The sequence below is a fragment of the Athene cunicularia genome (genome assembly GCF_003259725.1).
Source record: "Athene cunicularia isolate RWA chromosome 13 unlocalized genomic scaffold, athCun1 chr13_part1, whole genome shotgun sequence".
In the NCBI taxonomy this organism is placed as follows: Eukaryota; Metazoa; Chordata; class Aves; order Strigiformes; family Strigidae; genus Athene; species Athene cunicularia.
Genome location: NW_020799117.1, coordinates 12667703 through 12683432, shown reverse-complemented (window position 1 = coordinate 12683432; position 15730 = coordinate 12667703). Strand labels below are relative to the sequence as shown.

Here is a 15730-nt window from a genome sequence, read left to right as displayed (position 1 = left end):
TAAGGTTTGGACCCCATGGAATCCCTGTGACCATATTTCCTAAAAGGGAATACAAGGATAAACCAGAAGCCATGCAGCTCCAAAGTAAACCATTCCAAGATGAGGCACAGGTGAAGTGTGAATCTAATGCTGCAGTCCCTGATGACTCTTCTCTCACGCAGCCATCAGAACCTAGCATAGCTAAAAGCCTATGGACTTCTAAACCACCTCCTCTCTTTCATGAGGGAGCGCCATATCCTCCTCCTTTGTTTATCAGGGACACGTATAACCAGTCAATACCTCAGCCTCCACCCCGGAAAATTAAGCGGCCCAAGCGTAAAATGTACAGGGAGGAACCCACTTCCATCATGAATGCTATCAAACTACGACCCCGGCAGGTCTTATGTGACAAGTGCAAAAACAGTGTTGTTGCAGAAAAAAAGGAAATAAAAAAAGGTGGCAATGCAAGTGACTCTTCAAAATATGAGGATAATAAAAAACGAAGAAATGAGAGTGTGACTACTGTGAATAAAAAACTTAAAACTGACCATAAAGTGGATGGAAAAAGCCAAAATGAAAGTCAGAAAAGAAATGCTGTGGTCAAGGTTTCAAATATTGCCCACAGCAGAAGCAGAGTAGTTAAAGTTTCCGCACAAGCAAATACTTCAAAAGCGCAGTTAAATACAAAAAAAGTTCTCCAGAGCAAAAACATGGATCATGCGAAAGCTCGGGAAGTCTTGAAAATGGCCAAAGAAAAGGCACAAAAGAAGCAGAGTGCAACCTCCTCTTCCAAAAATGCACATTCAAAGGTCCACTTCACACGGCGTCTTCAGAACACCAGCTCAGGTTCCCTTCCACCCCGATTGCGTTTAAAGCCACAAAGGTATCGGAATGAAGAAAATGACTCTTCTCTCAAGACAGGACTTGAGAAAATACGGAGTGGCAAGATGGCAACTAAGCCCCAGTCTCGCTGCTCCTCCACCCGCTCAGCAGGTGAGGCCCCTTCAGAAAATCAGAGCCCCTCAGAAGGCCCTGAAGAGGCCAGCAGTGAGGTTCAGGACACGAGTGAAGTGCATGTAACTGTTGATCAGGATGAACACCAGACATTGGGCAAAAGAGGCAGCAAAAGCAATATAACGGTTTACATGACCCTTAATCAAAAGAAATCTGACTCTTCCAGTGCATCAGTTTGTAGTAGTGATAGCACAGATGATTTGAAATCTACCAACTCTGAGTGTAGCTCTACTGAAAGCTTTGATTTTCCTCCAGGCAGCATGCATGCACCTTCCTCCTCCTCTTCTTCAAAGGAAGAGAAAAAGCTCAGTAATTCCTTGAAAACGGAAGTCTTTTCCAAAAACGTCTCTAAATGTGTCACACCAGATGGCAGGACCGTATGTGTAGGGGACATTGTTTGGGCCAAGATTTATGGCTTCCCTTGGTGGCCAGCCCGTATTCTTACCATAACTGTGAGCCGAAAAGATAATGGCCTTTTAGTTCGACAGGAGGCTCGTATCTCGTGGTTTGGCTCCACAACAACATCTTTTCTTGCTCTTGCACAACTATCCCCCTTTTTAGAAAGCTTCCAGTTGCGCTTTAATAAGAAGAGAAAGGGTCTTTACCGCAAGGCCGTCACAGAGGCAGCTAAGGCTGCTAAGCAGCTGACTCCCGAAGTTCGGGCCCTGCTGACGCAGTTTGAAACGTGAACATGGAAAGTAAGGTAGGCAAGAAATCTGGAGGCTCCACAAAATTCATAGCCTAGTTAGAGAACTACCATGAAGGACTTGCCAAGTCAGAAGTTGCACTCGGTTGACTGCTCTTTTTATACTAAAGTTCCATTTGTAGCGGTTTCTTGACAGTTAAAGCAAATTGAACATGCAATCAAAATTAGCCTAAAGCGAGAACTTTGGTATTTTTAAGTGAGAATTTTTTTAAAGAGAAAAAAAAAAAACCTCCTCAAACACCCAATGCATAGGAGCCATAGCCTCAGCTGAAAGGCAGCTTATTTGCAGGGAATTTTTTAGTAGTTTCTACCCAGTATATAGTAGTTGCTGTGTGGCGAAGGGTTAACACAAGGGATGAAAGTAGTAGCTGTGACTTTTTTTTTTTTAGGTGGCCCATCAGGGAAGTATAGAAATGTAAGCCTTGTCTAAATGGTCTTTAAAGATTATTTTAAATAGTCTCTAATGTATTTAGTCTGGCCAGTGCAAATTGGTTCAGAGCATGCTTAAACATCTTCAGGAGGCATGCCCCAGTCCATATAGGCCAGTTTAAATATCATTAGAAGACTTGCTAAAACTTTTAAGGAAGAAGAATTCACGTAACTTAAAGACCAGATTAAATGGGGTTTTATCGTAGTGACCACTTAAACACTCAGCCTTTCTATGCACATGGGGGCACAAATATAACACTTCAGGGTCTGAGAAGCTGAGAGGGATGCCTGTAGCTCTAAGACAAAGCTGAGAAGTCGCTCAGTATTTGGGATCAAGGGCTGTTAATGCTGCATAGGTGTGAATCATAACTTCTGGTCTTTCTTCCTGAAGAAATCTTTCAGGCCATTTGCCTGGAGGTTTAGATTAAGAGAGGCTTTGTTTTGAATGTGTAAATAATTGATTGATGAAATTGGTCAGATTTTCTCCTGACTGGTTGTTCCTAAATTCTTAGGATACGTCCTAGTAAATTACACTTTGTGAATTGTCAGATGTGTAATTGTTGCATTTTGGATGTATCTAACTTCATTTTTTTTAATATTTCCGTTTAAGGTATCTGTTTGCAGGTCAGAAAATGAGAATATGTAATTGTGTAATGCTCTGAAATGTAAAAAAACAAACTGTAAATAAAATTGACTAAATCTGAATTATTTGTGTGTGTTTCTCAAAAAGCTTTGAAAAAAATCCAGGATGTTAGAGTACTTCATATGTATGCCGTATTTAGAGGACACCTTTTTAAAAACCAAATTGTCCTTTTTCACGCATTCTTAAAGATAACTGCTTGATGTAAAGTACTGTTGGTATACTTCAGTCTTAATTTTAAGATTAAGCAATTATTTGTCCCTTTTATTTCAAAACTAGCTCTGTAGAGGGCTTTCTGTAAAGTTTATAAATTTTCTCCCTTAATTAGATTTTGTTCCATATATTTGAATAGACTGTGGATAATGTCACTTACACAGTGGGGAAATGTTTTCAGTTTTCTCCATCTATCAAAACCTAATCAGACCCACTCTCCACTGCTACTTCAGCTTTTCTTGCATGTCTTTTGCTCAATGTTGGGGCATTTTCATGCAACTGACTTCACTTTTTTTTTTCTTCTAGTTTTGGTCCTTATCTGACCATGTGAATTACTCTCTCTTCTCTAACCCACTACTGTTTCAGCCTTGCAATACCTTGTGAAGAATCTCAACGTTCATTCCAAAGCAGTTTTCATCCTGTTTTTTTCATAATTGCCCATGTAGGCAACCATGACAGATGTAAAAATTTAAGCTTAGACTGAAATTAGACTTTAAACAGACATGAAAATGGGGATAAGGATTTAATTGTCAAACCCTTAATCTTTCTAACTTCAGATTAAATTTTGTATGTTCATGACACTGTCTGGTCTTTCCAAGGCATTCAGTCTCTTTTTACCTTTTTGAATTCTTCTGTTCTGTTCACAGAACTATTAGAAGTCTAAAGTGTCAAATACATGGCTGTTCAAATTTTCCTCAATTTTATGGTCATCTGTTAGGTGCTAATTAAGCTTCCAAATATACCAGCTTTACCTTGGCATTCTAACAGTTACCAAAAAACCCCACTGGTCAATGCTTTTTGAATGTGATAAACACACAATAAATTTCATAATATTGAAAAAAAAAATTGGAAAAAAAAAAAAATCCTGTTTCACTTCTATGTATTCTTTCCTGCAAACAGAAACAGTTACTCTTAAGTAAAGCTGTACTTTGTTACTAAAGCAGACTGCTTTTTGAAGTCAAGAACACACAACATGGTTTATATGCCTACGCTCGTTCCTTGACGTTTAGAAGCTCAAACAGGTTATAAGTTAGTTCTGAGCCAAGTAGTGGTGAAATCAATATTAATGTTGTTATTTTTCTTTAAAAGACCTGGAAGCTTTGTACTCTTTATCAATTTATATCAAGTTAGAATAGTATTAAAGCATACATAGTCGAAGTTTGCTCAGGTGTTCATGGTAAGATGGGAAAGCAACAACTATGAGAGGGGTTTCTAGATTGTTTTATGTTCAGAAGAACTGTTTATGAAAAAAATTTAGAGTCTTAGTTTTGATGTGTAATTGATCAGTCTTAAGAAGTCTTTCCTAAGTTTTATAGTGAATGTGCATTATTACTTCAGACTTAACAGGTCTCAAAACAAATAGAACACCACCACGTTACATTAGGTTGAAAATACCTTGTTCGTACCCATCCATGATTTTCCTTTCACTCTGAAGTAGCTAACACTCTAGATATATCTCAACAGACTTCACAGTAGAGAAAATGTTGGGCTTAATGTGAGTCTGGTTACAGTAAGTAACATTGGTTATGGCAGTATGAATGCTGCATGTAGATTAGCTTTGAAGACTTAGAAAAAGTTTAGTGCTGTTTTACCTATAAACTGCAAAACCCTTACACTTTTCTGTGCCTATCTACTCCCAGCAGTGCCTACACTTTGAGCGTGGACTACTGTTCTTGCAGTTGGATACACAGCTACCATCTCCGAGTTAGCCTGAGAGTTTAAGTGACTTCTTAACTCATGACAGGAGCAGACCTGTACAAGTGCCAAGATAGTGCATATGTGTAATTAAGCTGTGCAACTGTTGCAAGCAGCCTGTGTCTTGGGAAGACAAACAGCAGTAGAAAGAGTTAGTTTTCTATTAGCTTAATATAATAAATTTCAAATTATGTCTTTTTGAATTAATTAAATTCCTCAGTGTAGTTGTTGAATATGCATGGTCTTTCAGTTTAGGGGGAAGACATGATGGGAAATGATGAGTTTCTAGTACAAGCATACTTTTTCCTTTGAAGATCTTTTGCTTCAGTTAAAATGTTTGAGAGAGTAGTTATTCCAAAACTCATAAAGATTTCCTTTAACTGGAGTGTTTGAATGTGCGATTGCTCCGTGAGCAAATACGAAATATTTGTATGTCTCTGAAATGGAGTTCTACAGGAAACTGAACAAATACTTGTTATTTTTCTAATCAGAGTTGTAATTTTATGTCAACACTTAAATGAGATAATCACCTCTGATTATATGGTATTTTCTTTTAGACAGTGCTATCTTTAGTTTGAAACCTACATAACTAGCAGCTACCTCACCAGGAGGGGTGTGTTTAGTTGGGGTAATTTAGGTCAGCTGTGCAAGGTTGGGAAGTCTTTATCAGCATCTTGTAAAATGCCTTTTTTTTTAACAGTTTCTAAACGAGATTAGGTTTAAGAAATAGCACATCAATAGAAGTGAGGAAGGGGTAAGAGTTCCTTTTTGGCATTGCTAGTCTTAGGTTTGTTTCTAGTTAACTCTCTTGAGTCCTGAAACTGATTTCTATTCATGTCTTCTATAAGCTCTTGCTAAAGTTGTCACAATAGAATAGGAACATGAAATTTGGAAAATAAATCTTAGTAGCTAGTTCTCAGTAGCATTATCATCTTTCCTCATACATGTTCTGTGGAGTACAGTGAGAAAATAGAGCTGCCTTCTTGGCTGAAGAATTCTGGAAAGGAGGAGGCTGACAATCAGTGAAAGGCTATTTCAGTTAATTTCTTTATGATTGTATTTTAATAAATGCCTACAGGAATCAGAAAATTCAGTCAATGCAGTGGGATCACTATGCTAACCTGTAGATAAAGACTGTGAACTGGAAGTTGAGTAGAATGAGCTCATGATTAAAAGGGCAGTAATATGACAGTATTTTGCGTCATAAGCCATTGGTAAAACTGTAGGTATACTATTTAAAAACAAACTTCAAAGTGATCTTATGGTAGAGTTTATAGTGGTTAAAAGCTGAGGTGCTTTCTGTTCTTATTTTCAGTCTACTTTTTAAGGGTATAAATAGAAAGGTGATAGGGGAACCTGAAGGAAGAGAGGAACTTGGTGTAGTCAACTAGATGTGCTACTGGGAGGAGAGCTACAAGTTGGCAGTTTGAGTATAACACGTTACTCCACAAGTTCAGTAGAAGGGAGTAGTGCTCTCCTATTTTAGAGAGCCTGTAGGAGAATTTTGGTGAAATGTATATTATTGTCCTACAGTCAACTGTTTGAACTTTATCTAGAATCTACTCCATTCCTGTGGAAATGGAGTGTCTTACTACAGGATTTTGTCAGTTTAAGCTGTGCTTATATTAAGTGTGTGTCGTTTTAGGATAGGACATAGTAGCGTAGCTTTTGGGTGTATAGACAGGCTATACTGGCAATAATATAGTAAAATTATCCCTATAAATAAAGTATCAATAGCAACAGAGGTTTTGCATAATTAACTTCCTTAAAGCTTCTTCTGATGTCACTATAGTGATCAGAAATCATCAATGTTTAACATCAGGACAGGTAGAGGTCTGTAGCATTGAAAACTTTCGTAGTAGCTGTCAAGCTATCTGAACATCCATTAGATCCAAGCTTGTGAGGTGTGGATGTAAGTATTCATCTCCAAATTATTCTTAATCTGTAATGAGAAAAACCTCTGTTTTGATACATTCCCTTAACAATTATGATGGCAATCAAGTTCCTATTCAACATGTAATATATCTCAACTACTGTTCTTTGCGACAACTTCATATTTTAGTTTAAAAAGTTACCTCCTATGGTGTCATCCTGTTAGTGTATTTATAGAGTGTGGCCATTTAACTAGATAAAATAAGATCTCCTTGTAAGATGACTTTTCTATTCCCTGCTCATCTTACTGGCATTTCTGTGCAGCTGTTATAGTTTGAATGCATCTTTCTCTGACATTGGTGTCAAGAACTGTTTACGATCATTTAGACACGGTTTTACAAAACTCCTATCTAATGGCAGTGATATCTTCCCTAAGTCAGAAATATCTCTGATTATTGGTTTTTGATTGTTAGATCCTAATAGCAGTTTATGGTTTCCTATGATTTACTCATTCATTTCTGTCTCTCTTCTGTAGTACCTGGGATGTGTATACCACTGCAGACTGTAATTTAGATTAATTTGTGATTTTTTTTTCTTAAATTCCATCATGACACAACTGCCTTTCTGTGAACAGAAGGCAAAATAGCAGTTTCAAGGCATGGCTGTGGAGACAGTGATATGGTGACTGGTTTGCTGTCATGCTGTTTGCCCTGCACGGTTTTGTTGTTGTTGCTACCCTATTCAGCAGTGGGAGATAACTCTCCCTGGGGCAGCACTGGCAACAGGTGCTTGTTGCTGAAGGGAACTTGGATCCATGGCCCCTTCTTTTCCCCAAGAAAAAACAGTGTTCTTGGCATGAAGTGTAAGGTAAGCAGCAGCATGGAAAATGAGTGTCATCGATAAGACCAGAGCTTTTATACCTTAGACGACTTAAGCCACGTTGTACATCCAATAGGGAGGCAAATGGGAGTAAGAGCTGTCTGCCTGCATAACCTTCCCAGGTAGTTTCTGTATGCATGGGGGTGAAAACTGATTTCCTGTGCCGATGGAGATGCATAGTCTTTGATGTTCTCTACCTACCTACCCATGGTCCAAGGAGATAATGTTAACAAAGGCTGCAGGTATAAGTTGGTGCAGGATCCCCTGTTGCAAGTTTAAATTTAGGGTTTGCTCATTTGGTGCATGAAGAAAAACAGATCTGTGGGATTTATTTGGGCTACATCTTTGAGAAGTTATTTTCAAAATCATGCATATTTTGAACAACTGTAATGCAGTTTCTATGCCAGTGATTTTATTCCTTAGTCCAGAGAAGGAGGAAAGGACTATTGGATATTTGAGGTCTGCGAATACTTGCAGGATAGGTGCAGAGGCAAAGTGGTTCTGTTTGGTTGCAACTAGGACAAGAAATAATATTTAAAATTATAAGACAGGAAGTTAAGATTAGGCACTAGAAAATTTATTCCAGTTGTTATAATGAAACCCTAGGTGTTGTTTGGAGAGTTGCATAGTTTTTGTAATTACAAGTTTTTAAAAACAATAGATTAGGCTAACTTCTGTCAGGAATGGGTTAAATTCATCCTGCATTTGGGTATGGGATAGACTAGATGATCTATCCTGACCCCATTTTATTACTAACAATTCTGATTTTGGAAAAACAGAATCTATGTAGATTCTGCCTCATGCATCCTGTTCCCAGTCTTGCAGGAATCACGCTTGGTATAATGGAATTATGGCCTCCTAACGGTAGAGTCTGAGCTTCCAGTTCAGGAGAGCTGCACTGCATCTCCTGCCAGGGGCCTCTTTATGCAAAATCGTGTTTGGATGACATCAATTATATAACATGTCAACTTTAAATGAGGGGTTGGGGTTTTTTTTTAAATAGGTCTAGGTCAGTTTTCATGTTTGCTTACTAACGGTTTTGATGTCAAATATGTAGTATGAATAAGAAATATTCTTATACGTGCCAGCCATGTGCTATGAATCTATGATTTGGAAGGCAAGCTGTGTTCTCTCTAGCTTGTTACCATCACTGAAAGATTCTGTAACAGAAACACAGCATAATTCTGGTAACACAATTGTTCTTGCCTGTTTTTAACAAGTGAATAAAGAGGAAGAGGGAACTTGCTTTGTCAGTAAGGTAAGCAGATACAATTCCAAGAAAATATTTACTTAAATGCTAATTTTACATCATTTTTTATTTAGTAACATTTAGGATTTTTGTTTGGCTTTAGGAAACACTAGTGTTTAATTGTCCTTCTGCAGTGGTTCAGAATTTTAAAGCATGTGGTGCCAGTTTTGATAATTTGCTCTGGTGAAAAGGAACTGAATCTGGACTTCTCAAGGACATTTAGTTAGGGTTAGAATCTCAAACTGCTCTGTATGACCTGGTTAAATGCTTCAGTTGACACATCATATCTGTATGAATGGCATTTCATAAATAATTGTGGACTGTTTCATGTAATCTGGTTCTTTAGTCATCTAAAGTCATCTTGATACTTATTTTAGTAGGGGGCATATTGTGTCAGCTTTTCTTCAGATGTCACCACCAAAGTCAGCCCTAAAATTAATTAGTGCTTCATACAGGAACGCAGATGAATGTGGTAAGGAATGGGTCTTTACGTTTGCTAGTACTAGGAATGGTCTGGTTAGTTTTGCTCTTTTGTTGGTTACATGTGGAACCTCGATTGGAAGGTGATTAACAACAAAGTTGTCTTCTGCCATCTGTAGCGGTTTTTTAGTAGGTAGGTATTTTGATTCTGACACACAAACTTTTTTTTGTTTTGGTAAAAATACTAAGAAATGTGTCTGCTAGTGGTTGTGGCAGAAGTCTGAGCAGTAGGAGAAGGAAATTATTATCAGGTTACTGGTTTCATGATGCTCATTTAACTTGGATGTCATGAAAGACATTGGGAATGTGTTTGTGAAAGCTCACAAATCACTCCTGATTTCTGAGACCTTCAAGAAAAACAAGAGAGAGAAGGCTTAGTACTAAAAATATCTCCCACCCTCTACCTTAGCTTCCAAAAAAAGAAGAAAAGCAAACTTGTTTTCCTGTATTTGTGCTGGGAAAATAACAAATCAAACCAAACCCCATTTTTTTTTCTCCCTACAAGTTGCTGTTAAAAATCATAGCTGAAGATTTTGAACATTGAATGTTTTTTTGGTTGGAGTGTCACATTAGCAATATTTCATTATTTTTGGGGGAAAAAAAATCTTTCCTTGAGATTTTTCAAGTGTTGAGGGATTTAGGGACCTGATCTTTTTTGATTCTTATTTATATGAAAAAGCTGGTTTTGGCTGAGTTTTAGAAATTCTTGATACTGTGTTATATATATATATGTATTTCAGGGAATTACACATGCAAACTAAAGTATGTTAAGGCTCTTGGTTTTCCCTGTAGTTGAGGCCCTGCTGCTGAAGACTGTCTTGGGCTGTAGAGCAAGGCAAAAGTTCTGCTTGATTTTTAGTAATTCATCATCTGGAAGAGAAGCTGATTTTAGCTCTTCCTTACTAGTTAAAATTTTAATCTATAGCAGTAAAATAACATGTGCTGGCTGTTTCTTCTGTTATGTAGTTTTTCATGTAGACAAAGTATTAGCCCCCTAAAGAAGTTGCATATATGTTACTGTAACTATTTAAATTTGGGCTTGTTACTTTAAGAGCTAGGTATCTTCTTCACAGTCTGTGATTGGAGGTACTGCTATTTTTACCTTCCCTGTCCTTCTGGGCTGCCTTTTCTTCCTCTTGATGGCTGCCTGTTTTCTGCTGTCTTTCTACTTTTCCTTTGAAGAGAAAACCAAATTATTTCAAAGGTAGTGCTCCTCTTTGGACATTAGTGAATCAGCAGGATTGTGAAAATTTTCACAATAAAAAAATCAGAATCCACATTACTGTGATAACTCCCAGGAAAAACGCTGTGTAAAATGCAGTTGAGTTGGGGCAGACATTCACAACATCAGTGGTGAAAGGCCGTAAGCCGCATCAGTGCTTGTCCTAATATACATGCACGTTTATTACTGGTGGTAATTTTTATGATGGCTCCATAGTCTCCAGCATTTGAATGAAACTGCTTCAAAACAGTCCAGACTGCTGTGAGCATACTGTACATCAGTGGAGAGCCGTACCCTCAGAATTAGGCTTTGTTATCACTCGCCTACAAATCATGGATTACACGATAAAGTGAATTAGCTCACTGAATGACTGATAAAACAGACAACTTGCTGCGTTCACGAGGGTCGGGGAATTTAATGACATGGATATTGAGCCGACGCAGGCAGCTTGCAAGTGTAGACGTGCTGTCTGTGAGGACCCAGGGACACTTCATCCTTTGTGGCAACTCTGCTCTTTGTACCTTTTGTTCTCTGGGTTGCCAGCCCCTGCTCTGCATGGTTCACACCAGGGAAATCTGCAGGGTAAGAGACGTTCCTCCACAATACAAGGAGAATAATATATGTGACTGCATGTGTGTGGCTTTATTTTACAGTCACTGCATCTCAGAAGCCTAATCTTGTATACTTCTTCCTTAAACCTTTTCTATACTAAACACTGCTATTGATCCAAATAAAATGATATAAAACCAACTGTATTTTAACTGGGCAGATCCGACATCCCCTAATCAGTTTTCATACCTTACAGCAATCCAGCCCAAGGTTATTTCTCACTGTTCTGGGCTACATCCACATGCAGCACTCTGAAGGTAGCTTCACTGTGACAATACAAAATGTTTCATGTTCATTTATTTTGTCAAACATGCAGGTAACAAGTGTATGGTTAGTGTGTATTGGCATAGCGAGATTCTGTGGTAGTTGAATGCACTCTCTTAAAATTAATAAACCTTTATTTTTCTGATCTACTTTTTACCCTGGATTTTTGCCTCTGAATCATAGCATCTACGAGAGCAACTGGTCCATTTGGTCTTTCACCTTCTGTTGTCTCAGTTTTCTTCCATCCTATAATCATTTCAACTGAGATTATAATGTGACTGGCAAGGATTTGAATTTCAGTTTGAAGACTGTGAGCAACCAAATGGGGACAGTTTATAATACTTTTAATAAAGAATGGGAAGTAAAATACAAAGAAACTCCAATATACTCCACAACTATGACATCTGCTTCTCTTTTAAGCAAATTTAATTACTATAATAAAGAAATGCTTGGTAGTTTGACCATAAAGAATGCAGTGTATACACACAGTTTTGTGTGTGGATACAAAGCCAAAAGAAGGTACAATCTCATCTTTATGGTGTTTACCTGAAAGGGAAAGCTGGTGTCATTTGAGGCATGTCCTAAAAAGGGGAGAAATAGTTGTTGGTTTTCACATTTTAGAAAGCAAGACAAATTTAAGACATGGAAGAAAGTAATGATTAACTGGACTTGGCTACCAGTTCATTGTTGCAATGGCAAGTTGTCTGCCTCACTGTGACATGTGTTTGCATTTTTCAGTATATAAAAAAAATCTGTTTTTTCACAGGCTGCATTGCACAATGGATGTAATGGTATCAATATTGAATAGATAGTGCCCTAAGTTTGCTTTTTTTTCTCTAAAATACAGAAAGGTCATGGTCACCATGAATTATGATCCATTGCTTCAGTTTTCACTTATTCTAGGTAGTTACTTTGTCCAGCAAAATGTTATAGTATCACTCTGGCTTTGCGCACCAAGTTCTTCAGTGGGCAGTACAGTGTTTGCATAGGTGTTTGTATAGGTAGATATTTTGTTTTGCTGTCTGCTAGTTTGTTTGCTAAGTTATGTGTAATTTCCCTTTAACTCTGCTGGTAAAGTCCAGTTTAAGCTCAAAAAAGTTGATACCCAATTTTTCTGTGAGATTTTAGCATCTTTCCATGGTGTGCTGTTTTCTGGAAAGCAAAAGCTGTACACCCAGTAAGAATTCAGGCAGGCAAGGAGGTGGTTTTATTTTTTTAAACCTTCATCAATTCTTTTCTCCTGTTAACTGGATTTTTTCTACCATAGGTCTCAACAAATGGCAGCATTTTGCATCAGACTGACGAGTCCTGTTGCTCCTTTACAGTGTCTGACAGACCACTGTGGATTCAGGTTGGGGGCACTGAAGTTATCAGTGAAATTGGCAGGTCTATCTGGTTTAAGCCCTGCCTTAAGTGAAGGGTGCACTATGCTATCAACTAATCCTATGCAAAGCAGGTTAGGACAGAGGTAATGAGCCACCTGTTATTTTATTTCCCTCTTCTATTTGAACACTTCAGATACAGCTGTTCTCCCTGACCTAATCAGGATTGATATCTATTTTATTGAAAAGATCCACACTGTTTCTCTGTAGGGCTTGTGTCCTGAAGTTTGCATCATGTGATCAGATTAGATAACTTGACAGGTATAATGTAAAGGTTAAAAAGAAAAAAAAAAAAAATTTTTGTCTCCTAAACCAACAGTCCTCAAACAGCAAGGTACATCTAGGATGTACCTTGTGGGGAGTTCATCTGCTGCTTGTGACTGTAGGCACAGCTTCCTGCCTGGGCTGGCGTGTAAAAGTAAAATCAGGAAAGACTTTAGTAACATTTTAGTTTTTTACAGAAGTTTAGTACCTAAAACAAGAAAAAAAATTGAAAACACAAGCAGGAACATCTCAGTGAGAAACTTGCAGATGACATACGGACCAGAGTTGGGGAGCCACTCTTCTAGGAAAATGAAGTTTGTTTTCTTTGTTCTTCTTTTTTTTCTTTTCCAAAGCCCTGCTCTGAGGCAGTAACACTTAACAGGCATGCTTAACTTCCAGTGCATGCCTAAGTTCGTAAGGAAATTTAAGGTACATGTTTAAAGCCAAGCGGATACTGAACATTACTGGGAATTCTAGCCCAAATATGTGTTTACTACTTAGATGTGTCATGGATGTATGCATTTCTTGTATCTTTTTTTGACATGGAGAGGAAATAGGGCAGTGAGGAGAACATAAGTTGCTGTAAAGGGAGCTTGATTTACATGAAGTAATGATTTTTTACTTTATTAATATTAAAAAGTTTGATCCGATACTATATTATTGCATTATGTCTGAGATTAGATATTTGATATCCATTGGTTTCACATTTTATAAACTTGAGATTTGCTGCTGGTAAAACAGAAGACTGGACTATAATAGAAGATAAGACTAGTAATGTTTCTGGAGTGATGGCGTGTAAATGTCTGGGGGGGAAGCGAAGCTCCTGGTATTTGCTCAAGCTGTTCTGGGATCTCTCAACTGTAAGAATCAGAGTGAAAGAGAGCTGTAGGTGCTGCCTTGGGCAGGAACACGAGTGCCAGGTTTGCAATGAGCAGACTTTGCCAAGTATTGATTCTGAAAATCACTGCAACTGCATTGGTTGCTAAGTTGGTAGATGGGGTGTGAAAAGTAAAACTCCCTGTCATCAGAATGAGGGAAAACGTGTGTTAGAGTGAACTGGCCATTTCCATAGACCTGGTAATAGCGGTATGCCTGCTAAGATAATGGAACCAAATTTGTCTTGTTTATTCCTTTGTAGATTACAGAAGTTTGCTGGCTAGTAATAGTGTCCCTGAGGCTTGAATGTGGAAGTGCGTGTGTTGGGACATACTGGCTGAATGGTCATCCAATTTTTTAATGGGATTTTTGATATTTCTGAGTAGAGTCTGGTTCTCTGACATACTATAAAAGCTTCTCTTTGCAAGACTTCATGGACACATAATAGTGATTTAATATTAATCTTATTTTGGATAATTTCTTACTGGTCATATGCTTTAATACCCAATATTGGTTGTTTTGCAGCCTGGAATACTGTGGTTTTTAGTAACCTGCACCAACAGTAAGTACTATTGAACACAGTGGAACTTTGTCTAGCATCCTTGTCTTTGCAGAGGCTCTGCTGGTTTATTTCTTGCATCTTGGACTGGTTCATAGCTAAAATAGGTTTAATTATATATCAGTTCTGAGTATGATACCCAAATGAGGACATAGTAGTTACTGGAATGAATGACTGCTAGTCCACCGTCAGCATATAGCAGCCCAGTGCATTTTTGCCTGGATCTGTTAAATTTCATAATTAGCCCTGATTGCTTCTGTTTCAACTTTCCAAAATTTCCTTCTATTTTAATTCTACTGCATTGTATAGGATATAAAATGAATTATTTTTGTGTGTTTTATGTTGTCGTTTTGTGGCACAGTGAGCAACTGAGCAATTGAGAAACTCCATAGTTAACCACTTTGTCTTCCCTGCCTCCTCCTGTGGTAGGACCATTTTCACAAACTCCTCTCTCCTACCTCTCATTTTTTATATTTCTTTCGGATATTATTCAGAAGAGTTGTCTGTTTAGGAAGAACTTTAGGATTTTCCACTCCATGCTATGAGTCTTTTTTAAAATTCAGTTGTGCTATTCACAATGCTGTTGTCAGTACCAAAAATTGTATACAGACCTCTCCAATAATCCTAGCAGTCAAAAGCTCAGCAGAATGGTAAAAGAAACCAACAAGACTGGCATGTTGGAGCCTTTTTTGTTCTCCTGTGTGTTTTTTGAGCAAAGTGATCTGAGCAGATGATCTCCAGAGGTCTCCTCCAACTTAGGTTATTCTAGAATAATGTTTTCTCCACGCTACAAGGGAGGCTGGTCAGTGCAGACTACCTAAAATGGTTACTGACTGGTGGTGGTCTCATGCAGGAGTTGTTACTTGGACTGCTTCTATCTGTTTTATCATAATTTTATTTCAGTTCTGTGGAGCAAATATGCAAACTTTCAGTTCTGTGGAGCAAATAAGCAGTAACGGAAAAGAAACATGATTAGCAGGTTAATACTAAAGTGCTCCCATGCACACTTAGGTCTTGCATTTAGATGGCATTACACTGTCAGATTTAGCTTTGTGTTGTAAACTACACATCATTGTATAGACCTTGTATATTAGTCTCCCTCCTTCGTTAGCTATCTTTAAACATCTTTAAAAATTGAAATTCTCTCTGGATGCTGAAACGGGGTGAGATTTAACATAGATTGGTACAGTAGCTCCTCTTAAAACTCCAGTCAACTGAGGAGTTTGTTCACTTGTGTATGTCTTGTGAAAATGTAAATTTCTTCTTTTTGTCTTCTGCACACAATGCAGAAAGCAGGTGAACTGGTAACCTTTCTGGCCACCTCAGATTTTGCTTACCTACTTTTGCAATATATACTGGAAGACATTTAACCATTTTCCCTTTCTCTCCCCTTTTCAG

General features: G+C 38.0%; 1 protein-coding gene across 10 annotated transcripts in view; it reads left to right on the top strand.

Annotated features, from left to right (window-relative positions):
* PWWP2A (PWWP domain containing 2A) overlaps nucleotides 1–15730 on the top strand; it is a 57087-nt gene continuing 41357 nt past the window's right edge. For 5 of the 10 annotated variants that reach the window (XR_003399346.1, XR_003399348.1, XR_003399345.1 and 2 more), the window contains exon 1: nucleotides 1–972. Coding sequence is in view for 5 of the 10 variants with exons in the window: in XM_026857915.1 (XP_026713716.1) it covers nucleotides 72–972 (901 nt within the window). In the remaining 5 variants the exon portion in view is untranslated. Of the gene's footprint in view, nucleotides 1697–12518; nucleotides 15725–15730 lie in introns of those variants that run through there. The other 5 variants (XM_026857913.1, XM_026857912.1, XR_003399344.1 and 2 more) reach the window with 4 other exon arrangements.